General features: G+C 44.4%; 1 protein-coding gene across 2 annotated transcripts in view; it reads right to left on the reverse strand.

Moving 5' to 3' along the window:
• The window catches only part of DBN1 (drebrin 1), a 131,188-nt gene that overhangs the window by 31,487 nt on the left and 74,159 nt on the right, over positions 1 to 25,542 (reverse strand). For both annotated transcript variants that reach the window (XM_073567725.1, XM_073567656.1), the window contains exons 2-4: positions 15,337 to 15,392; positions 8,829 to 8,941; positions 6,069 to 6,143 (exon numbers count right to left, since the gene is read on the reverse strand). In XM_073567725.1, the coding sequence (XP_073423826.1) occupies positions 6,069 to 6,143; positions 8,829 to 8,941; positions 15,337 to 15,392 (244 nt within the window). The remainder of the gene's footprint in view (positions 1 to 6,068; positions 6,144 to 8,828; positions 8,942 to 15,336; positions 15,393 to 25,542) is intronic.

Consider the following 25,542-nt stretch of genomic DNA (forward strand, 5'->3'; position numbering starts at 1 on the left):
TCCTTCCGCACTGTATTCCTCCGCCACTTAAAAAAAAAAAGTCCCTAGTCTCACTTTATGCCATTGCTGTGTGGGAATTTCCCACGCAGCAATGGCATAAAGTGAGACTAGGGACTTTTTTTTTTTTTTTAAGTGGCGGAGGAATACAGTGCGGAAGGATACCTACCTTCCGTCATTGGATTCCTGCAGCCCGTAGAGAACGGCAGCATCATCTGATGCTGCCGTTCTCTACCCAAGATCGTCGTGGGACACACTCGTGGACTGCTTCGGATCGTGGGTGAGTATTTTTGTGGTTTGTTATGTTAATATTTATTCCGGAAAGACAATGGCTTCGGGGAACAATGTGACAAGTATTGGTAAGTATGTTACTCTATGTTATATGTACTGTATGTCTATGTATGTATTGTATGAATGTATTGTATGTATGTAGTATATATGTGGTATGTATGTAGCATGTAGTATGTATGTAGTATGTATGTAGCATGCATGTAGCATGCAGTATGTATGTAGCATGCATGTAGTATATATGTAGTATGTATGTAGCATGTAGCATGCATGTAGTATATATGTAGTATGTATGTAGCATGTAGTATGTATGTAGCATGCATGTAGTATATATGTAGTATGTATGTAGCATGTAGTATGTATGTAGCATGCATGTAGTATATATGTAGTATGTATGTAGCATGTAGTATGTATGTAGCATGCATGTAGTATGTATGTAGCATGCATGTAGTATGTATATGGTATGTATGTAGCATGTAGTATGTATGTAGCATGCATGTAGTATATATGTGTTATGTATGTAGCATGCATGTAGCATGCATGTAGTATGTATGTAGTATGTATGTAGCATGTAGTATGTATGTAGTATGTATGTAGCATGCAGTATGTAGCATGCATGTAGTATATATGTAGTATGTAGCATGTAGTATGTATGTAGCATGCATGTAGTATATATGTGTTATGTATGTAGCATGTAGCATGCATGTAGCATGCATGTAGTATGTATGTAGTATATATGTGGTATGTATGTAGCATGCAGTATGTATGTAGCATGCATGTAGTATATATGTAGTATGTATGTTGCATGTAGTATGAATGTAGCATGTATGTAGTATGTAGTATGAATGTAGCATGTATGTAGTATGCATGTTGTATGTATGTAGCATGTAATTTTTTTTTTTTTTTTTTACATTTAACACATTAGCCGGATGATGGGACTACTACTGTCCCATCATTGGCTAATGTGTCAATCACTGTCATGGTAGCAGGCATCGCCCGATGGGACTTGTAGTCCCATCGGACGATGCCGGCACAGCCCCCCGGCAGGCCGGCACAGCCCCCCGGCAGGCCGGCACAGCCCCCCGGCAGGCCGGCACAGCCCCCCGGAGCCTGCACAGCCCCCCGGCAGGCCGGCACAGCCCCCCGGCAGGCCGGCACAGCCCCCCGGAGCCTGCACAGCCCCCCGGCAGGCCGGCACAGACCACCGGAGCCTGCACAGACCCCCTGGCAGGCCGGCACAACCCCCCGAAAGGCCCGTACAGACCCCAGAGAGGCTGTACAAGGGCAGGAAAGGGTTTTTCTTATTCCGATACCGGAAGTCCCATAGACTTGAATGGGACTTCCGGTATCGGAATCGGCGATACCGATACTTTTTTTAAAGATCGGCCGATACCATCCGATACGATACTTTGAAGTATCGGACGGTATCGCTCAACTCTACCAACGACCTACATACAGCCAAAGCTAACGGACAATACTCTATACTCCTGCTTCTAGACCTGTCCTATGCTTTCGACAGTTGACCACTGCCTCCTACTACAGATCCTCTCCTCCTTTGACATCAAAGACCTTGCCCTATCCTGGATTTCCTCATACCTTTCCAACTGCACATTCAGCGTCTCCCACTCCCACACTAACTCCTCATCCCACCCTCTCTCTGTTGGAGTCCCCCAAGGCTCTGTTCTAGGACCCCTACTCTTCTCAATCTACACACTTGGTCTGGGGCAACTCAAAGTCCCACGGATTCCAGTACCACCTTTATGCCGATGATACTCAGATCTACCTCTCTGGCCCAGACATCACCTCTCTGCTCTCCAGAATCCCAGAGTGTCTATCAGCCATATCCTCCTTCTCCTCTCGCTTCCTCAAACTCAATGTGGACAAATCTGAACTGATCATCTTTCCCCCATCTCACAGATCTTCCTTACCCGTCCTTTCTATAACAATTGACAACATCACGCTTTCCCCCGTACCGGAGGTCCGCTGCCTCGGAGTAACCCTTGACTCTGCCCTGTCCTTCAAACCGCACATCCAAGCTCTCTCCACCTACTGTCGCCTCCAGCTCAAAAATATTTCCAGAATCCGTTCCTTTCTCAACCCTCAATCTACTAAAATGCTTGTGAATGCCCTCACCATCTCCCGCCTCGACTACTGCAACATCCTTTTCTTTGGCCTCCCTGCTAACACCCTTGCACCTCTCCAGTCCATTCTCAACTCTGCCGCGTGACTAATTCATCTCTCTCCTCGCTACTCCTCCACTTCTCCCCTCTGCAAATCTCTTCACTGGCTCCCATTCCCTCAGCGTATCCAGTTCAAATTACTAATACTGACCTACAAGGCCATCTACAACCTGTCTTCTCCATACATCTCTGAACTAATCTCCAGATACCTTCCCTCATGGAATCTCTGGCCCTCCCAAGACCTCCTTCTCTCCTCCACACTTATTCGCTCCTCACCCAACCGCCTCCAAGACTTCTCCCAAATAGCCCCCATACTCTGGAATTCCCTGCCCCAACACGTCCGGCTATCAACCACACTCGGATCCTTCAGACGGAACCTGAAAACCCACCTCTTCAGGAAAGCCTACAGCCTGCAGTGATCCCCGCTGCCTCCTCACCACTACTGGAGCTACTGCCTCACCATCACTGGAACTGCTGTAACCCCCCAACCTACTGTCTCCTTCCCCACCATCCTGTAGCATGTAAGCCTGAAAGGGCAGGGTCCTCCCCCCTCTATATCAGTCTGTGATTGTTAGTTTGTTTGCTGTAAGTGATATCTGTAATCTGTATGTAACCCCTTCTCATGTACAGCACCATGGAACCAATGGTGCTATATAAATAAATAATAATAATAATAACTTGCTTTCAATTTCCTTTTTTTCAGTTTTCTCATTTAAAAGTAAAAAAAGAAAAAAAAAAAAAAAAAAGTTTAAATTCACATCTGAATAGAACAAAAAAAAAAAAAAAAAAATCACTGGCATAGAACTGTTGTATCTGTAGGAAGAAGCTTCATATAAAAAAAAAAAAAAAGTCCTTGATGACCATGGCATAGATTTTACATATGTGACTTTGACTGTGTACAGAATTCTCCCTTTCTATAAATTTATAATAAGGACCAGGGCCATTTATACACTGCTGTCTATTCCGTTATCAGAAAAGGATAGTTACTCCCATCTGCTGCCAGTCTCCTGTCACACTGAAGGTGCACCTCCTATAGGAAAGAAATCAAACAAATCACAGTACTTAAAGGAAATCTTTCAACAGGTTGTTGCCACATCTGAGAGCAGCATAATGTAGAGAACAGAGACCCTGATTCCATGTCTCACTTACTGGACTGCAAGCTTAATTTTCATAAAATCACTGTTCTATGAACAGGAGACTTTCACACGAGGATTAGGAAACCTACTGTCATGTAGTCCTGCATATTAATAAGCTCTGTATAAACTGCGATTTCACCACTGATTGGCAGTTTTCTGTGTATCCCATGCATAGGCAGAAAACTGGTTAGGGCGGGGTTATACAGAGTTCAGTATCCAGAGGGCCGGTAGAACTTTTTAATCAAATTTGCAGCAACTATCAAAGTAAGTGAGCAAAGTATTGTAATGTGCATGGGCGGGAAAAGGTCAGCACCGACGCACGTTCAGTACAATACTTTGCTCTGCTGTTGGTAAAGCGAGATATGCCTGTGCAGGAGCTTGATGGAAGACACTGATGTAGGATGCGTCATCCACACAAAGCAGGGAAGGAGGACGGCGATCGCAAGAGAGGAGGTGCCGGGTCAAGACCAGAGACGCACATCAGCCTGGACTATGGTGTAGGCGAGTATAAAAAAACAAAAACATTTTTTCTGGCCTTGCATAGTGAATCTGGAGACATATATACTGCATTCTAGAATGCTGTATATGAGGGCTTACAGGTATTGGATGTACTTTATATCAGGAAAACATGGTGGCAGGTTCCCCTTAAAGCTCCACATGTACAGTATCTATGAAGCGTACAGCAGAGCTGCAGCCAGGTCATGGTCGCTCTGTCTACAAGACACTATTACCCTTCCCTCAAACGGTGTACAGCACAGGACTCACAAACAGCATGCAATTCCTAATTTCTGTAAAACATTCAAAGTGCTTCAGCTGTATCCATCCAGTTATTGCTCTCCCACTCCTTGGGAAAGTTTGGGTGAAACGTCGTCTGAGAAGGACCTCTTATTTTTGGTAGGTCCAGCTCGGTCATTGATATACCTATATGCACATCACTATTTTTCGTAGGTCTATTTGCACAATCGGCTTTATCCTACACTGTAATTCATATAGGTTTTCATTAGTGTACATTTTCCACACTATACATATATCTTGGGTCGTACCCCTCTTACATATATAGTGTCTCTCTATGCAACGTTTACCACAATACCATGCTGTTGACCTGCCTCATATTGTGGCCTCGTATCCGATGTAATTCTCACGGCTGTGTAGCACTCCATTCATTTTATGAATTTTAACATTTTATATGAGAATCCTCAATATATACAAAAGATCATTTCTGTACTGAAATGTTGGAAACTTCCAGAAATGCAGAGAATTTAAAAACTTTGTCTGTAATCACCTATCGGTTTGAATAAATTCCCCACCTCACAGCACAACGATGTCCGCGATCATCAGACACCGACCCCTTCACTTACCGATAGCCTCGATAAAGACCAAATGGTCGAAATGTTGGAACATTTGCCTGTAATCACCTGTTCCTTTGAATAAAGTATCAGTTTTCTACATTTATACGAGAGGTTATGTTATTTTCTAGGTTGTTTTTTGTTTTTGTACTTTTTGGTACCCACCCTATGCAAACTGAGATTACTGTGCTTTTTGTAGGTTTTTAGTTATTGCTCTCAGTAAGAAGTAAAGAGCTGCAGTAGTTTAAGCCTCCTGTTATTTTGCCCTATGCTGGAAGGAATGATGAGCACAGCCTGTGAGTCAATGGAGCGAGCCAAATGACTCATTCTTAGGCTATGTGCACACAGTGTGGATTCTGCTGCGGATCCGCAGCGGATTTGGCCCTGCGTAGTCGCAGTAGAACTGCATGTGATGTACAGTAGCATTATAGGCTATGTAAAACAAAATCTGCAGTGCACATGCTGCATTTTTTTCCACGCAGATTTGCTGCGGATTGTCACTTCTTTTGTGCGGTTTTGCTGCAGTTTTCCACCTGCTCCATTCTAGAAATCCGCAGGTGGAAAACTGCATAAAACATGCACTAAGGGGATGTGCACACGTTGCGGATTTTTCAGCGCGGAATCTGCAGAATCCGCAGGTCAAAATGTCTTAGCATGCGTTTTTACACCTGCGGATTCCTATAATGGAATGGGTGTAAAAACGCTGCGGTATCTGCACAAAGAATCGACATGCTGCGGAAAATATACCGCTGAGTTTCCACGCGGAATTTTCCACAGCATGTGGACAGTGATTTTTTTTCCCTAGGATAACATGGTACTGTACATCACTTGCGGATCTGTAGGGCCAAATCCGCTGCGGATCCGCACACAAATCCGCAACGTGTGCACATACCCTAAATCCGCAGGAAAAATGCAGGTCATTTGGCCTGCGGATTTAGTAAATTCTGTGCGGAAAATTCCAAAGCAGAATACGCACCGTGTGCACATAGCCTGAATCCTACTTTATAAACTTGAATTAGGTGGATCACTGAGGGAACAATGCAGTAATATATGACAAATTAGACAACTGCACAATAGGCCATTAAATTACAACAATGCTGAACGGGCATTCTAACCCTCACCTGGAAGAAGTCTGCCACCTGCGCTACATGACTGGCACAGGCACACTTCCTGGCATCGGGTACATCTTCACCAACCTAAAAATGATATGCATGGGTAAGCAAGGCATCAAAGCAGCTCTACAACATTCATAGATTTTCATTGCAAATATAAATGCATTGGTGACTGATAAGAATCTGCAACATCCAAGCCTGAATAGTAAAAGCTCAGCAGGCGAGGACTGCGAGGTACACAGCATAATGCAAAACTCTTCATCTACTACATGTAAATTCTGACATGGTACGTGGGACTTTTTTTTCTTTTTTACACACAATGTATAATAAAAATAATATATACATGGTATTTGAGGGCTACATTAATTCCTACATTCAGAAATATCTACCACATTTGCATAGGTCTCTGTTCTTATTAGTGTTTCAATTACATAAAATGATGGAATTCGCCTTGGGATAGGATCTTAAGGGGTCCTTAACAGTTAAAAGGTTTCTTTTTATTTCATAAATTAATAATACACTTAATAAGAAACTTTGTAATATATCTTAATCAGGAAAATAGGCTTCTTTCTCTGCCGGGACTGATAGTTCTGAAATTCTCACTTCAGGGGTGATTATCTGTGTTCAATGCAAACAGATTTTTACATTACCGAGATGGAGTCTTATGAGTAGCCATTTCCTATGTAGAGGCAAGGTGGGAGCTTGGACAGGAGCTTTTCCTACACCTCCCAACTACATAGATGATAAGACTGACATTTCAGTAGTGTAACAATCAATTTTGAAAACGTTCACTCCTGGCAGAGAAATAAGCAGATTTAGCTGATAAAATGTATTACAAAGTTTATTTTCATGTTTAGCAATTTTTATTCCCTAAATAAATATTACTCTTTAAAAGGGCGACTGTGCTTTCAAGTAAGTTTTCAGAGTAAGTTGTCCTGTGTGTGTACACCATTTCTGACCATTACATGACTTATAGCCTGCATTCTCACCAGTTTCCCCCTCTGCACATTCTATCTATAATCTGGGCTGCAGTGAAAGCTCCCACAGACAGCACAGAGAGGAGAATGCCTGCTCCTCACTTTAGCTCAGAGACATAAGCTGTAGTGACCAGGAGGTGATTATACAGCAGAGCTCAGGGGTGGTGATCTGAATTCGCTCTGATAGGAGGTAAAACACTTGTTACGGAGCTCTGCACAATGTTTTTCTGTCTGTTCCCTTCCCTGCTGGTCTGTACTCCTCCTCCCTCCATAGAACTAAATAGACCATCTCATAACACCTGCAGTCAGTCTCCTACAAGCAAGAGGGACTTGAGCTGCTTTTTCGCTGTGGACGGGGAGTTCAGAGAGTAGGGGTGAGAGGAAGAAGAGTCTGATAAGTGGGGAAGGAAGCGGATTTCATTAACAAGATGCACTGCAATGTTTCATATAATAGCTTGTACTATTGATGAGTGCAAAGTTTGTTGAAAGTACAGTTCCTTTTTAAGTGTATGGAAGTACCACAGAGCTAAAAGAGCAACACTCAGGCCCTTCCATAATCCCCATAGACTTCAACTGAGAGACAAAAATTTATATGGTTGGAATATTTCTTCACAAATATGAGTAGATAGTTTAAGAAGCTGTCCACTACTTGGACAACTTCTCTTACCCCATGCTTGACACCGACAAAATAAAAAAAAAAAAAACCTACACTCTCCTCCTGTGCAGGCACCGTTCATGCGGTTTCGACACTTGTTCTCCCTGGGGCTCCAGCGCGGTTGTTGTGACACATAACCCCTGGCACACAATCAGCGCTGGCGTCACTGTCGCCTCCTTCAGAAAAATTGAGCATCTTCATGGAAACCAGACAGAAGCGACAATTGGCACACAGAAGCCATAAGTGTTAAAGGGGTGGTCCAAACTAATTTTTCTCCTCAATCCCTATCTATTTAGTGCAATAATCTAAACAATTTTCTAATATACTTAAAATTCCATACTAATCCCAAATTACGCTAGCTGCTTTTCTACTTCTTTATTTCACTTTTTTATTTTTGAGAATTCCATTGTATGCTGGGGATGTTCAAATGAAGAGTTATAATAAGGAGGCAGAGGCTGCGGTCACTGCCGCAGCCCCTGACTCTCCCTAAAACGAAGCATCATCAGTGACTCTTGTTTCATGGGCTGTGCTAGTTTTAGCACAATGTGCAATGTTCACAATGAATGCACACTCTCTGTTGCAGGCTCAGATCAGCAGTAAAGCGTTATCACCAATAGAACGTGTTGTCAGAATGACCAGTGAAGTCACTTGAGGGGGCAGTGTTGGTCTCTGTATGCTGGGTAGACTAAGAAAACACAATCACAGTGCACTCTGTAGCCGACTTGTTAATTCGGATCTAAGCCAACAACAGACAGAGCGCTATAATTGTGCACATCGCATATACTGCTGGGACTAGCCCAACCCCAGTCAGTAATGCTTTATTTGAGAATCTCAGTACATGCTGGGATACTCAAACAAAGAGTCGTCAATAATGAAGTCAAAAATTAAAAATAGTAAAGCAGTTTAGTTAGGGAACGGTATGGAATTTTTAATTCAAGTATATAATAAAATAGATGGCTTACAGCACTATATAAAGATTTAAGAAAAAAATTACTTTGGACTTCAGACTACCACTTTAATACTTGTACCTGAAACCATCTTCATTATTACTGATCCTGCAGACCTCAAAACACATGAAAGGACTACTGCATGCAACACCATTGTACTCAGCTCAAGTAATAAGGGCAAAGTCCTCACCCAGTTGATAAGGACATATCGAGCTAGCATGGCATGAGGCTCCTTCACACTGCAGAACCCATACATCACTTTCTGGTTCTCAAAGTGGCTAGCTAGGTCAGGTAATCCACCACCTAGAAGTAGAAAAATTACATTAAAAATAATATATATCAATATGGAAAATATGATATATGTAACAAAAAGAACTGCTTTCCTTTACTGGTAGCTTTCATACCATAAAATCTATTACAGTCAAAGACTGTTTTAAGAGGTAGAGTGTTATATGGATGCATTGAAATTTTAATTTTACAGTAACATTTAGGTGACTTTGAAGGGGTTCTCCAGGAATAGGAAAAAAAATTCACAAATAAAATGTCATTCTAAAGATATTCCCAAATACCTTTAATTAGCAAATCACATTAGCAATTCCTCCAAGAGGATACACATTATCCACCTCTCTTATCCCCTTTACCCAACAAGACTGTTTGCACACTAATGACGAGGCCAATTTTTACAATTCTGATCACTGTCACATTATGAGGTAATAACTCTGGAACGCTTCAACAGATCTCACTGACTTGGACTGTTTTTTCATGAAATATTGTACTTCATGATAATGGTAAAATGTCTTCGATATGACTTGTGTTTATTTGTGAAAAAGTAGAAAGTCGGTGAAAGTTTTGCAAACGTTCATTTTTTATTACCTTAAAATCAGAGTTACAGGTGCTTCTCACAAAATTAGATCATCAAAAAGTTAATTTCAGTTCATCAATACAAAAAATGAAACTCATGTTATATGGAGTCATTACAGAGTGATCTATTTATTTCTGTTAATGTTGATGATTATAGCTTACAGCCAATGAAAACCCAAAAGTCATTATCCCAGTAAATCAGAATAATTAAAAAACACCTGCAAAGGCTTCCTAAGCATTTAAAAAGGTCCCTTAGTCTGTTTCAGTAGGCTCCACAATCATGGGGAAGACTGCTGACTTGACAGGTGTCCAGAAGGCAGTCATTGACACTCCACAAGGAGGGCAAGCCACAAAAGGTCATTGCTAAAGAAGCTGGCTGTTCACAGAGTGCTGTATCCAAGCATATTAATGGAAAGTTGAGTGGAAGGAAAAAGTGTGGTAGAAAAAGGTGCACAAGCAACTGGGATAACCGCAGCCTTGAAAGGATTGTTTAGAAAAGGCCATTCAAAAATTTGGGGGAGATTCACAAGGAGTGAACTGCTGCTGGAGTCATTGCTTCAAGAACCACCACACACAGATGTATCCAGGACATGGGCTACAAGAGTCGCATTCCTTGTGTCAAGCCACTCATGACCAATAATTAGTGTTGAGCTTTCCGATACTGCAAGTATCGGGTATCGGCCGATATTTGCCGTATCGGAATTCCGATACCGAGTACCGATACTTTTTTCGTATCGGATACCGGAATCGGAAGTCCAAAATGCAATGAGCCACTTTTGTGGCTCTGATTGGCTGCCGAAATGACGTCATCATGATGCGCTGTCTGTGCGCATCATGATGCGCCGTCAGTTCAGGCCTTCGGGGGGGCTGTGCCGACTGTCCGGGGGTCTGTACCGGCCTGCCGGTGGTCTGTGCAGGCTCCGGTGGTCTGTGCCGGCCTGCCGGGGGGCTGTACAGGCTCCGGTGGTCTGTGCCGGCCTGCCGGGGGGCTGTGCCGGCCTGCCGGTGGTCTGTGCCGGCCTGCCGGTGGTCTGTGCCGGCCTGCCGGTGGTCTGTGCCGGCCTGCCGGTGGTCTGTGCAGGCATCGTCCGATGGGACTACAAGTCCCATCGGGCGATGCCTGCTACCATGACAGTGATTGACACATTAGCCAATGATGGGACAGTAGTAGTCCCATCATCCGGCTAATGTGTTGAATGTAAAAAAAAAAAAAAAAAAATTACATGCTACATACATGCTACATACATGCTACATGCATACTACATATATACTACATGTAACATACATACTACATACATGCTACATAAATAATACATACATAATAAATATATACTACATGCATGCAACATACATAGAACATATATACTACATGCATGCAACATGCATACTACATATATACTATATATACTACATGTAACATACATACTACATACACACTACATGCTACATACATGCAACATACTACATGCATGCTATATACATGCTACATACTACATGCATCCACTACATGCATCATACATACTACATATATACCACATGCATGCAACATGCATACTACATATATACTGCATATATACTACATGCAACATACATATATACTACATACAATACATACATATAGACATACAGTACATATAACAGAGTACATACTCACCGTCACTTTGATCCCCGAAGCCATTGTCGCCTGAGGAATAAATATCAAAATAAAAAAACACCAATATACTTACCCTGATCCGCAGAAGTCCACGAGGGTCCCACGTCGATCTTGCGTGGAGAACAGCAGCATCAGCTGATGCTACCGTTCTCTACCAGCTCCAGGAATACAATGACGGAAGGTAGGTATCCTTCCGCACTGTATTCCTCCACCACTGTAAAAAAAAAGTCCCTAGTCTCACTTTATGCCATTGCTGCGTGGGAATTTCCCACACAGCAATGGCATAAAGTGAGACTAGGGACTTTTTTTTTTTTTTTTTAAAGTGGTGGAGGAATACAGTGCGGAAGGATACCTACCTTACGTCATTGTATTCCTGGAGCTGGTAGAGAACGGTAGCATCAGCTGATGCTGCTGTTCTCCACGCAAGATGGCCGTGGGACCCTCGTGGACTTCTGCGGATCGGGGTAAGTATATTGGTGTTTTTTTATTTTGATATTTATTCCTCAGGCGACAATGGCTTCGGGGATCAAAGTGACAAGTGACGGTGAGTATGTACTCTATGTTATATGTACTGTATGTAGTATATATGTATGTTGCATGCATGTAGTATATATGCAGTATATATGTAGTATGCATCTTGCATGCATGTGGTATATATGTAGTATGTATGTTGCATGCATGTAGTGTATGTATGTAGTATGTAGGTAGCATGTATGTAGTATGTATGTAGTATGCATATAGTATATATGTAGTATGTATGTTACATGTAGTATATATAGTATATATGTAGTATGCATGTTGCATGCATGTAGTATATATGTTGCATGCATGTAGCATGCATGTAGCATGTATGTAGCATGTATGTAGCATGTATGTAGCATGTATGTAGCATGTATGTAGCATGTATGTAGCATGTATGTAGCATGTATGTAGCATATATGTTACATGTAGTATATATATAGCATGCATGTAGTATATATGTTGTATGTATGTTGCATGCATGTAGTATATATGTATTATGTATGTAGTATACATGTATTATGTATGTAGTATGTATGTAGCATGTATGTAGCATGCATGTAGTATGTATGTTACATGTAGTATATATGTAGTATGCAAATTTATTTTTTTTTTACATTCAACACATTAGCCGGATGATGGGACTACTACTGTCCCATCATTGACTAATGTGTCAATCACTGTCATGGTAGCAGGCATCGCCCGATGGGACTTGTAGTCCCATCGGACGATGCCTGCACAGCCCCCCGGAGCCTGCACAGACCACCGGCAGGCCGGCACAGCCCCCCGGAGCCTGCACAGACCACCGGCAGGCCGGCACAGACCACCGGCGGGCCGGCACAGCCCCCCCGGCGGGCCGGCACAGCCCCCCCGGCGGGCCGGCACAGACCACCGGAGCCTGCACAGACCCCCCGGCAGGCCGGCACAGACCCCCGGCAGGCCGGCACAGACCCCCGGCAGGCCGGCACAGATCACCGGAGCCTGCACAGACCCCCCGGCAGGCCGGCACAGCCCCCCCGGCAGGCCGGCACAAACCACCGGAGCCTGCACAGACCCCCCGGCAGGCCGGCACAGCCCCCCATCAGGCCGGCACAGACCACCGGAGCCTGCACAGACCCCCCGGCAGGCCGGCACAGCCCCCCGAAAGGCCCGTGCAGACCCCAGAGAGGCTGTACAAGGCAAAAATAGGGTTTTTCTTATTCCGATACCGGAAGTCCCATAGACTTGAATGGGACTTCCGGTATCGGAATCGGCGATACCCGATATTTTTTATAGATCGGCCGATACCATCCGATCCGATACTTTTAAGTATCGGACGGTATCGCTCAACACTACCAATAATACAACCCCAGAAGTGTCTTACCTGGGCCAAGGAGAAAAAGAACTGGACTGTTGCTCAGTGGCCCAAGGTGTTGTTTTCAGATAAAAGTAAATTTTGCATTTAATTTGGAAATCAAGGTCCCAGAGTCTGGAGGAAGAGTGGAGAGAAACACAATCCAAGCTGCTTGAGGTGTAGTGTGGAATCAGTGATGATTTGGGAAGCCATGTCATCTACTGATGTAGGTCCACTGTGTTTCATCAAGACCAAAGTCAGCGCAGCTGTCTACCAGTAAATTTTAGAGCGCTTCAAGCTTCCCTCTGCCGACAAGCTTTTTGGAGATGGAAATTTCATTCCCCAGCAGGACTTGGCCCCTGTCCACACTGCCAAAAGTACCAATCACCACCGGAGCCCACATCAAAAGCTGGGATATAGACATCGGTGTAATAATACATCAGATGTCGGTAAGGGGTTAAGCACGCTGGGGATCAGACGGGAGGGGGCCATTTGGAATTTGCTTTGGGGGGGGGGCATTTCGCTTTTCCAGAGCCTTTGTGCTACCAGTAACGTGGAAGCCCCCTATAATTCCATTGACAGATGACAGACCTGAGCAGGGACTCACTTTTTTGTGAATTGAGTTGTTCTCTTATTGGGAACATTTTACATAACGTTTGGGATCACATTTATCCGGCGCTCTACGCTGAGCACTTACTTTGGGATATCCATCTAAATCTGAGTGACATGACAGAGGAAACCCCCGAGGGATCCATTCACTATAATGAGGCAGCATATTTACTCTGGACTCCGTCTGACCTGTGTTCAGCGGTGTCCTTTTGAGAGGTGCACAATACTGTGGCCAACAGCACTTTTACGCACATGCCTAATAAAAAGACAGACACAGCCAGAACACGTCAGTGTCCACAGTGCCTCATTATAGCAAATCTCCTGCTGGGGGTTCCGTCTGAATTACCTATTTCAAAGATTTACACTGAAACCCTGGTGTAAGGATAGAGGTGTGTCGAGCCGTACTGCGATCTTTGGGAGGCAGAATAAACAAATCCACAGCAGGTGAAGAACGGATTTATTTTTTACGTCGTTACTCATGCGATATAAGTGATTAGACAACTTTATTCTTCAAATCGGTGCAATTTCAGTAATACCAGATTTATATAGTTTGTTTGGCAGCTGTCACACACTAAATTACACTTTTTCAAAAACAAATTTTTGCATAACCATGTTTTGAGAGTTATAATTTTTCAATATTTCGTCTCAGTCATGCGAGTGCTTATTTTTTATTCTTCATGTCAGCACGATTACAGCAATTCCTCATTTACCGGTATATCTTTTTTTTATGTTTTGGCGCTTTCACACAAACTATTGTATAGAAAATATAATTGTTTTGGCATTGCTTTATTCTAAGAACTATAACTTTTTTTTTTTATCTTTTGGCTGATGGAACTGAATGGCGGCTTGCTTTTTGCGGGACTAGATGACGTTTTCATTTTTATTTACATTCGTCTTTTTGATCATGTTTTATTCCACTTTTTGTTCAGAGGTAGATGATAAAGCATTGTTTTTTGCCTCTTTTTTCTTTAATGGTGTTCACTAAAAGGGGTTAACTAGTGGGACAGTTTTATAGGTACTTTTGCTTTTTTTCCCCCCAATAATTTATGGGTACACTAAAACAAATATATAATCTATTTTATTATTTAAAAAAAATGTTTTACTACTTTTTTACTTCGTACCACTATGTGACTTTCACTTTCTGCCGTCTGATAGCTGTTAAATGTAGAGCAGTGCTCCTGCATTGCAAGTGGGAAGAGTGAGGCTATGTAGGTTGATTCTGTTAACACTCCTACATAGGCTTGTGACAATGTGTGAGTGTTTAACTCTTTACTCCCGGCACCCCGCAAATCAGCTGTTGGGCGACCGCCGTCCTGAAGAACTAACTTGTGGACCTGGCCGTCTTCTGTCCGCGGCATGGTACTACAGAGCAGCCTCATATTCAAGTCAGTGGGAGGCAGTTGTGTAGTTCCGTGCGGCAGCCACTATCAGAAGACTGCCAGGACTGAAAGTTAGTACTTCTGGCTGGTGGCCACCGACACAGATAACCGCTGATCTGCATGTGTACCGGATGTCGGACATTGATGAACTAGCCCAAGGATAGATTGTCAAAATAAAAGTAGTGGACAGGTTCATGTACATGAGGAAAAAAAGCAAAAAACAAAAAGCAAAAATAATGTTAATTGGAGGCCAAGCCAATCCATCTTGTAATGTGTTGAGCAGGACCTTACCAACAGTGTTATTGTGTATACATATATTTATAATACAGATAATATAACTTACCTCCTGATGATGCCAAGGTTAGAATATCTGTGTCACCCTCGTATGTGTACAATGCCCTGAAGAAAAACAAACAAAAAGTAATATATCGAAATACAGGACTATCAGCTCTTCTACAATGATTAAACCTCTACATAGACACCTATAAAAAATAGACTATTCCAACATATCGAACGTATAAAACTTGATTTGCAATCAGATGGAATCATAAGAATAATAATGTCTAGTATAATTGCTAAAAGAACAAATTCCTAAAAGTGCAAATGCTTGAGCAGCAATTCCCCAAAGTAGGATCTAAATTGATCAAGTGGTCAAAATAGTCTCCCACTAACCTTTAAAATAGGCTAATGCTAATACTAAAGAGAAAAGAGGTAAAAGTAGAGGGCACCAAGATTTCAAGTGTGAGAGTTAACACATGCAGTCAAACAATGTGAATATAACTATTCCATAGACAAAACCATATAGGGATATCAGTGTTTAAGCTACAATAGCCATAATATAGGAGAAATTCATACATAAAAAACAAAAACCTTTAAATCATTCCACAGTGGGACCATGCAATATACAGTAGACCACCACTAACACGCGTTTCACATCAGCTTTCTCAAAGTAGCTCTCTTTTTTATGGGTGAATATATATTGGTATTTTGGAGCTTCTATTACTATGGTAGTTTTCCCTTTATCTTTGGTTGAACGAGGAGACCCCAGTAGATCATGTTGCCCTTTACAGGCACCCTATTAATATGGCCCACTCATCGGAGTTCAGCGGCATCAGATGATTGCACAAGTGAAGCAGAGGTCCGCATGCTTCCCTTTGCTGCCTATGTGAAAGATTCCTCAGACTCAAAACAAGCAAACTCAGACTTTTGTATATGTGAGTGATTGAGTGGAATAAAAAAGGAAGGAAATATCTTTGGCTCAGAGTGGTAATAGTCTCAGTTAACGTAAAACTTCTATATTTGCAAGTATTTTTTATTTTAATTTTTCTCACTAATATAGCACCATTAATTCCATGGCACTTTACAGACATTATTATAACTGTCCCCATTGGAGCTCAATCTAAATTTACTACAAATTACTAAAATTTGTCTTTGGAGTGTTGGAGGAAACTGAAGGAAACCCACGCAAACAAGGGGAGGACATACAAACTCCTGCAGATATGGTCATTGGTGGGATGTGAATCCAAGACCCCAGTGCTGCAAGGCTACAGTGATAACCACTGAGCAACTGTTCGCTCACCAAATCATGTCCCCAAAACATCTGGGCAAACATGAATATTTGATACTATCTGAAGAGATAATTTAGAACAAGGCTGACATAGTATTTGCATCCCTTTAAAAACATTATATTGTTAGAATTTAAAATTCTCAAAAAAAAAAAAAAACAACAAGATCAAACACATCAACGCTCTGGGACTATTTGGCTGGATATATGAGCACAAGAGAGGACTAGATAGCTACTAGATGGGAGTTTGGCACCCTAAAACGCAATAATGGCACCCCCATCATCTCTCCCTATATTATTACACTAGATGTTCCTCAAATGACAGAAGGGTATATATACAGTGCCTACAAGTAGTATTCAACCCCCTGCAGATTTAGCAGGTTTACACATTCGGAATTAACTTGGCATTGTGACATTTGGACTGTAGATCAGCCTGGAAGTGTGAAATGCACTGCAGCAAAAAAGAATGTTAATTCTTTGTTTAATTTTTTTTTTAAATTGTGAAAAGTTTATTCAGAGGGTCATTTATTATTCAACCCCTCAAAGCACCAGAATTCTGTTTGGTTCCCCTAAAGTATTAAGAAGTATTTCAGGCACAAAGAACAATGAGCTTCACATGTTTGGATTAATTATCTCTTTTTCCAGCCTTTTCTGACTATTTAAGACCCTCCCCAAACTTGTGAACAGCACTCATACATGGTCAACATGGGAAAGACAAAGGAGCATTCCAAGGCCATCAGAGACAAGATCGTGGAGGGTCACAAGGCTGGCAAGGGGCACAAAACCCTTTCCAAGGAGTTGGGCCTACCTGTCTCCACTGTTGGGAGCATCATCCGGAAGTGGAAGGCTTATGGAACTACTGTTAGCCTTCCACGGCCTGGACCGCCTTTGAAAGTTTCCTCCCGTGCCGAGGCCAGGCTTGTCCGAAGAGTCAAGGCTAACCCAAGGACAACAAGGAAGGAGCTCCGGGAAGATCTCATGGCAGTGGGCACATTGGTTTCAGTCAATACCATAAGTAACGTACTCCACCGCAATGGTCTCCGTTCCAGACGAGCCCGTAAGGTACCTTTACTTTCAAAGCGTCATGTCAAGGCTCGTCTACAGTTTGCTCATGATCACTTGAAGGACTCTGAGACAGACTGGTTCAAGGTTCTCTGGTCTGATGAGACCAAGATCTTTGGTGCCAACCACACACGTGACGTTTGGAGACTGGATGGCACTGCATACGACGCCAAGAATACCATCATTACAGTCAAGCATGGTGGTGGCAGCATCATGCTGTGGGGCTGTTTCTCAGCCAAGGGGCCTGGCCATCTGCTCCGCATCCATGGGAAGATGGATAGCACGGCCTACCTGGAGATTTTGGCCAAGAACCTCCGCTCCTCCATCAAGGATCTTAAGATGGGTCGTCATTTCATCTTCCAACAAGACAACGACCCAAAGCACACAGCCAAGAAAACCAAGGCCTGGTTCAAGAGGCAAAAAATCAAGGTGTTGGAGTGGCCTAGTCAGTCTCCTGACCTTAACCCAATTGAAAACTTGTGGAAGGAGCTCAAGATTAAAGTCCACATGAGACACCCAAAGAACCTAGATAACTTGGAGAAGATCTGCATGGAGGAGTGGGCCAAGATAACTCCAGAGACCTGTGCCGGCCTGATCAGGTCTTATAAAAGACGATTATTAGCTGTAATTGCAAACAAGGGTTATTCCACAAAATATTAAACCTAGGGGTTGAATAATAATTGACCCACACTTTTATATTTAAAATTTATTAAAATTTAACTGAGCAACATAACTTTTTGGTTTGTCAGATTTATGCATCTGTTAATAAATCCTGCTCTTGTGTGAAGTTTGAAGGCTCTAACTTATTTGCATCTTATCAAACCTGCTAAATCTGCAGGGGGTTGAATACTACTTGTAGGCACTGTAAATGTATACTAGAAAACATGAAGATACAAGACAAACACCCTACAAATATAGGACAGATTTGATATTTAGAAATAACAAGTGCCCCATTTTTAGAAAGCCATGTGTCCAATATTATTCAGGAACCGAGAAGATTTTGGTGTCCTCAACTCATAAGTCCAAAAAGATACCAGTCTACAGATAATGCAACACGTCAAAAAATTGCTAGTCAAGCGGTAATGCAACAAGTAATATAGAGAAACTAATCAAATATGATAAAAGTCATAAATCAAAAAGGAACAGACTTAGTCAAGCACGTGTCCGCTCATTGTTAGCAGTCCACACTTCACACCTCGACGCGTTTTCCGAGTCCAGGGTAATCAGGAGGCCAAAGGAGCTAAATAAATCCGGACATCATGAAAGCAGAGCGTATATTTTAATATATGTGATCTTTGGTGTTTTCTTGTTGCTTTGAGAATCTCAAACAATAACATTAAAGCCCTTTTTCCCAAAACATCTGCTAACAATGACAAAGTGGCAAGCCCCTTGAAATATATATATTAAAAAATACACACGTCTTAGCACAGGGTCAAATTTGGAAAGCTCTAAAAACTCAGCATTAGAGCAGAGCAGATACATAGATACATCCCCCAGCATCCCATTAGTGCGACTGCAAGATTTCCCCCACAGGCCAGTTTCTTGTGGCCACCTAATCAGCTGTACTTCCATACACTACATGTCTGCCAGAGATGAAAATGCTAAGTAAAAGTATATTTAGAAAAACTCCCTCCCGTCAAAATCCTGCCGTAGCCCCTGGGCAAGCATAATTGATCATCCATGTCATAAGACTTTCTAGGCTTGAGCATGTGAAAATCTATGCACTCCAGAATGCATTTCGGTCATTCAGGACAAACCAGTGGGATGTCTGCAGGAGAGAACACGGGGAGAAATAATATTTAAAAAAAAAAAAAAAAAAACCCTGACAGAAAATACATAAAGGCGAGATTAAAAATTTCCACACCCCACCCAGTCATTCTCCTCTAAGAAAGCATTTGCCTCTGATAAATTCACTTCTATTCAGACAAATGACCAATTGGTTTAAGAGCCTAAAGCATGCATAATGATTTCCCTTTGTTATTCTGCAATTCTGGGGTCCCAGACCATGATTTTTTTGATCCCTCAGTTGCATAGTTGGGTCAGGTTCCAGTATTACACACGTGTGAGTAATGTTCGCAGCACAGAATTCACAGCATACAGACAAGGAGGATTAGAAGCTGGCACAGAACTTCGGGCTAGGATCCAGGGAGTAGTGTCCCGAAAAGTGAAATGCTCCTTGGAGCCAGCGCCCAGCCCTTTAGGAGAGAAGCTCATGACCATATGAGATAGAGCCTACAGAGGGGTGGCCATGACAATATGAGATACAGCCTACAGAGGGGTGGCCATGACCATATGCGATACAGCCTACAGAGGGGTGGCCTTGACCATATGCGATACAGCCTACAGAGGGGTGGCCATGACAATACGAGATTGAGCCTACAGAGGGGTGGCCATGACAATATGCGATAGAGCCTACAGAGGGGTGGCCATGACAATATGAGATTGAGCCTACAGAGGGGTGGCCATGACAATATGCGATACAGCCTACAGAGAGGTGGCCATGACAATATGAGATACAGCCTACAGAGAAGTGGCCATGACAATATGAGATAGAGCCTACAGAGAGGTGGCCATGACAATATGAGATACAGCCTACAGAGAGGTGGCCATGACAATATGAGATACAGCCTACAGAGAGGTGGCGTGGGGGACTGCTGGAAACAACGGATATGGGCAACATGTTCAGAAATAGAGTTACTACAAGCTGCCTATTCTAGAAATTCACTTGGAATGACAGATGGCAATGGCCATTGCATATTTGTGATCGACAACCAATAACACTGCTGATTATATTAACCCCTTAGTGACCAAGCCAATTTTTACAATTCTCACCAGTGTCACTTTGAGGTAAAAACTCAAACACTTTAATGGTTCCCAATGATTCGGAGACTGTTTTTTCATGAAATATTGTACTTAATAACTGTAAAAAATTATTCGATATAAATTGAATTTATGGAAAAAAAAACAAAACTGAAATTTGGTAAAAATTTTTTGCAATTTTCAAACTTTTGGTTTCTTTTGCCCTTAAATCAGAGAGTTATGTCAAACAAAATACTCCATAAATAAAATTTCCCACATGTCTACTTTAGATCAGCACAATTTTGCAAACTCTGTCTTTCGTTAGGATGTTATAAGGGTTAAAAGTTGACCAGCGATTTCTCAGTTTCCCAATCAGAAATATATATTTTTTTTTTTTTTTTTTTTTGGTACCACCTCACATTTGAAGCAGCTCTGAGGGGTCTATATGACAAAGTCCCCAAAAGTGTCACCATGCTAAAAACTGCACCCCTCAAAGTGCTCAAAACCATATTCAAGAAGTTTATTACTTCTTGGGACCCTATTTTTCTCTATTTGGACTGTTTTTTTAGTCTAGCACCTGCAATATCTTGTGCATACCCAAGTGCCTGATGCAAACTGGAGTAGCAAGCACTTGCGCTCAACACTAATGACAACATTAGGTCGTCATATTGAAAATGTAATCAAATTTTGTGTAGTACCTGGGGGTTCAAAATGCTCACTATACACCTGGGGTATGGTTTCCAAAATAGGGTCACAAGTGGGGGGTATCCACTGTGTAGGCACATCGGGGGCTCTCCAAATGCGACATGGTGCTCGCCATCGATTACAGCCAACTTTGCATTCAAAAAGTCAAAACGGCGCTCCTTCCCTTTCGAGCAATGCAGTGTACCTAAATAGTAGTAGTCCCCCACATACGGGGTATCGGCATACTCCAGAGAAATTGCACAACAAACTGTATGGTCCACTTTCTCCTTGTTAGGTACTCCTGGGGTGGACCCGCTAGACTGTGGCAACGAACCTCCCGGGGGCGGGCTGACCAGGTGGACCACCCCCTATACAGGGAGTGTTTGGGGCAGGCCCGCGGGTAACTATTACCACGGCAGCTGGTACCCAGGGAGTGTATAGAGGGGCCAGCCACAGGCCAGGGATGCTGGCAGGAACCTCCTCCGGAGCAGGAAGACGGATGGCGGTCAGGTCAGGGACACATGAGAGACGGGGACAGCAGGCACGATCAGAGCGGTCTCAGGTGCGGGAACAGGACAGGACGGAACACGACCACGGACCTCCCGATCCTAGGAGAGAGGACAGTGGAGAAGGCAGGTGAGCTACAAACAGACAGGACGCAGGAGCGTACATAGATGAACGGGCCAGAATCACTATCAAAGCAAAAGTGATAATCAGGCGCCGCTAGCAGGGAGAGGCGGCCTGAAATAGGAGTAGTATCAGAGGCTTCCGGGTCGTGACCTCTCCAGTGCAAGAGAGGAAGGCGCGCAACCTCAGGAGGAACAGGAGGCGCCTGCGCCCGAGCACAGTGTGTGCACACGCCCGCCGAGGAGGAGGGACAGGGGCGCGCACCAGGCGAGATCCAGAAGACCGGATGGACGTGGTCGCTAGGTGGAGGAGAGGAGCCAGGAGGGATCGCGGGGAAGCCCAAGGCAGCCGAAACCGCGGTGAGGAGGCCGCCGGTGAGCGGGTAAGCTGCGGTCGGGGAGAAGGTACAGGCGGAGTGCGCGGCTGCAGCTGCGTGACAGTACCCCCTCCCTTACGCGCCCCCCTCCGCAGACAGGAAAAAAATTTAGCCAAAATTCGAGGAGCCTGGATATTCTCCTGAGGCTCCCAGGACCTCTCCTCGGGACCAAAGCCCTTCCAATCAACTAGAAAAAAGGTTCTTCCCTTTTGCCTCCTCATGGCCAAAATATCTTTAACCTCAAACTCATCGTCTGCGGAGACAGGCGGAGGCGAGTGAGGAGCCGTGGAACGGAAGCGATTGAGGATGACTGGTTTTAGAAGGGACACATGAAAAGCATTAGGGATGCGGAGTGAGGCGGGAAGCCGTAGTTTGTAGGAGATGTCGTTAATGCGGGACAAGACCTCAAAAGGTCCAATATAGCGGGGACCCAGTTTATGGGAAGGGATCCTGAGGCGAATGAACTTGTAGGCCAGCCAAACTTTATCACCTGGGTGGTATGGCGGGACATCCAGGCGCCTTTTGTCTGCGTGTTTCTTTACCCTGTCACGAACCAACTCGAGAGCGGCCTTGGTCTCCTGCCAGATCCTGGAGAAATCGCCGGACAGAAGATCAGCCGCCGGTACACCCGAGGCAGGAGGAACCGGTAAAGGTACACCCGGATGTTGCCCGTAGACGACAAAGAAAGGAGATTTGCCAGAAGACTCGGTGACGTGGTTGTTATAGGCAAACTCAGCCCACGGGAGTAATTCAGACCAGTCGTCCTGGTGGACATTAGAAAAGTGCCGGAGGTAGTTCACCAAATTCTGATTAGTCCGTTCCGCCTGACCGTTGGACTGTGGATGGCAAGATGAGGAGAAGTCAAGAGTGACATCCATCGATCTGCATAGGGCTCTCCAGAAACGAGAGGTGAATTGGACTCCTCTGTCAGAAACAATATGTTGGGGCAGTCCATGAAGGCGGAAGACATGCTGAACGAAAATTTTCGCCAAGGCTGGTGCCGATGGCAACCCGGGAAGAGAGATGAAATGTGCCATCTTTAGAGAATCTATCTACCACCACTAGGACGACAGTACAGTTGGCAGACTGGGGTAGATCGGTAATAAAGTCCATGGGAATGTGTTGCCAAGGGGACAAGGGTACTGGAAGCGGGTGTAGAAGGCCAGAAGGCAGCTGCCTGGGCACATTGATCTTGGCACAGGAGAGGCAGGAAGCAACGAAATCCCGGACATCCTGGAGAAGGGTCGGCCACCAGTAATAGCGGGACACAAGGACAAGTGTCTTTTTAAGCCCGACATGACCAGCTAGCTTGGAAGCATGTGCCCAGTGTAGAATTCGTCTTCGGTCCTTCTCCGGCACAAAAAAGTCTTGCCAGGTGGGGGTGAAGCGAGAGAAAGAGGAGCCACCGTGATGAGCCTGGATGGATCCAAGATATGCGTGGGTTCCTCTTCTACATCTGCGGAAAGAAAGGAACTGGACAAAGCGTCAGCTTTGAGGTTTTTATTGCCTGGACGAAAATGCAGATCAAAATCGAATCGGCCGAAGAACAGCGACCACCTGGCCTGTAGTGGATTGAGTCTCTGTGCAGACCGAATGTAAGCCAGGTTTTTATGGTCTGTGAAGATTGTAAAGGGATGTACGGCACCCTCCAATAAGTACCTCCACTCCTCCAGAGCTAACTTGATGGCAAGCAGTTCTCGGTCTCCGATGGAATAATTCCGCTCTGGAGTGGAGAAGGACTTGGAAAAGAAACCGCACGTAACAAGCCTACCAGAGGGAGACTTTTGAGATAAAACTGCTCCAGCTCCGGTTGCAGACGCATCCACTTCGAGGACGAAAGGCTTGTTGGCCTCAGGACGATGGAGTACGGGTGCCGTGGCAAATGCTTGTTTCAGAGACAGGAAGGCGTCTTCCGCTTCAGGGGTCCAGACGTGCGGGTTGGCTCCTTTACAGATCAAAGAGGAGATAGAACCAGCCAACGAGGAAAAATGAGGGATGAACTGCCGGTAGTAATTTGCAAAGCCAAGAAATCGCTGAATGGCTTTCACCCCATGGGGACGTGGCCAGTTAAGCACGGCAGACACCTTCTCCGGATCCATACGCAACCCAGAGTCGGAGATGATATAGCCTAGAAACGGAAGAGAAGACTGTTTAAAGGCGCATTTCTCCAACTTGGCGTACAGGCGATTTTCCCTCAATCATAATAGTACTCGGCAGACATCTCTTCTGTGAGTGGACAGATCGGGAGAGAAGACGAGGATATCGTCAAGATATACGACCACACAGGAGTACAGAAGGTCTCGGAAAATGTCATTTACAAATTCCTGAAAGACTGCGGGAGCATTGCACAAACCGAAGGGCATGACGAGATACTCGTAGTGTCCATCCCTGGTGTTGAAGGCGGTCTTCCATTCATCTCCGGAGCGAATACGGATGAGATTGTAGGCTCCACGGAGATTCAGTTTAGTAAAGATTTGCACCCCTCGTAGCCGGTCGAACAACTCGGGGATGAGAGGTAGAGGATATCTGTTCTTGATAGTAATCTCGTTAAGACCCCGATAGTCAATACAGGGGCGGAGAGACCCATCCTTCTTCTTGACAAAAAAGAAGCCTGCTCCGGCGGGTGAAGATGACTTTTGGATGAAGCCTCTGGCCAAATTCTCCTGTACGTACTCAGTCATGGCCTGGGACTCGAGTGGACTCAACGGATAGATTCGTCCCCGGGGCGGGGTCGACCCGGGAACAAGCTCGATCGGGCAATCATATTGCCGGTGCGGGGGGGGGAAGAACCTCTGCCTCCTTCTTATCAAAGACGTCAGCAAAGGCCCAGTAGGCAGAGGGCAGATCCGCAGGGCCCGAGGCAGGTAACGAGCTCTTGAGGGGTTGTACTGGACGGAGACATTTAGTCTGGCAGAAGCGGCCCCAGCGAAGAATATCTCCGGACCGCCAATCCAGGACAGGTTCGTGCATCCTCAACCACGGAAGACCCAGGAGCAAGGTGTGGGACAGTGACGGCAGCACAAAAAAGGCTATTCTCTCACGGTGCAGGACCCCGATCTGTAACTCCAGCTCCTCAGTGACCAGCGTAACGGTCTCGCGCAGGGGAACCTCCAAGGACCTGACAGGTATCCGCAATCTCTTCACCGCCTCGAGTTGGATAAAATTCCCTGCAGCCCCAGAGTCGATATAGGGCACCTCAGAAAAACGTTTGGAACCCTGGACAAACAAAACAGAAAGGCTCAAGTCAAGGTAGAGAGGTATCAATGACATCTAGGGAGGCCTCTCTTACCTGTCCTAGGCGGAGGAGTTTCCCGGCCTCACAGGACAGGAACGTAGAAGATGGGAGGCGCTGCCACAAGAGAGACAAAGACCATGAGTGAATCTCTCCTGGCGGCGTAGCTCCGCGGGTCTGAGTCGGTCCACTTGCATGGGCTCTG

The sequence above is a fragment of the Dendrobates tinctorius genome, unplaced genomic scaffold (genome assembly GCF_039654945.1).
Source record: "Dendrobates tinctorius isolate UK_male_01 unplaced genomic scaffold, ASM3965494v1 ptg000001l, whole genome shotgun sequence".
In the NCBI taxonomy this organism is placed as follows: domain Eukaryota; kingdom Metazoa; phylum Chordata; class Amphibia; order Anura; family Dendrobatidae; genus Dendrobates; species Dendrobates tinctorius.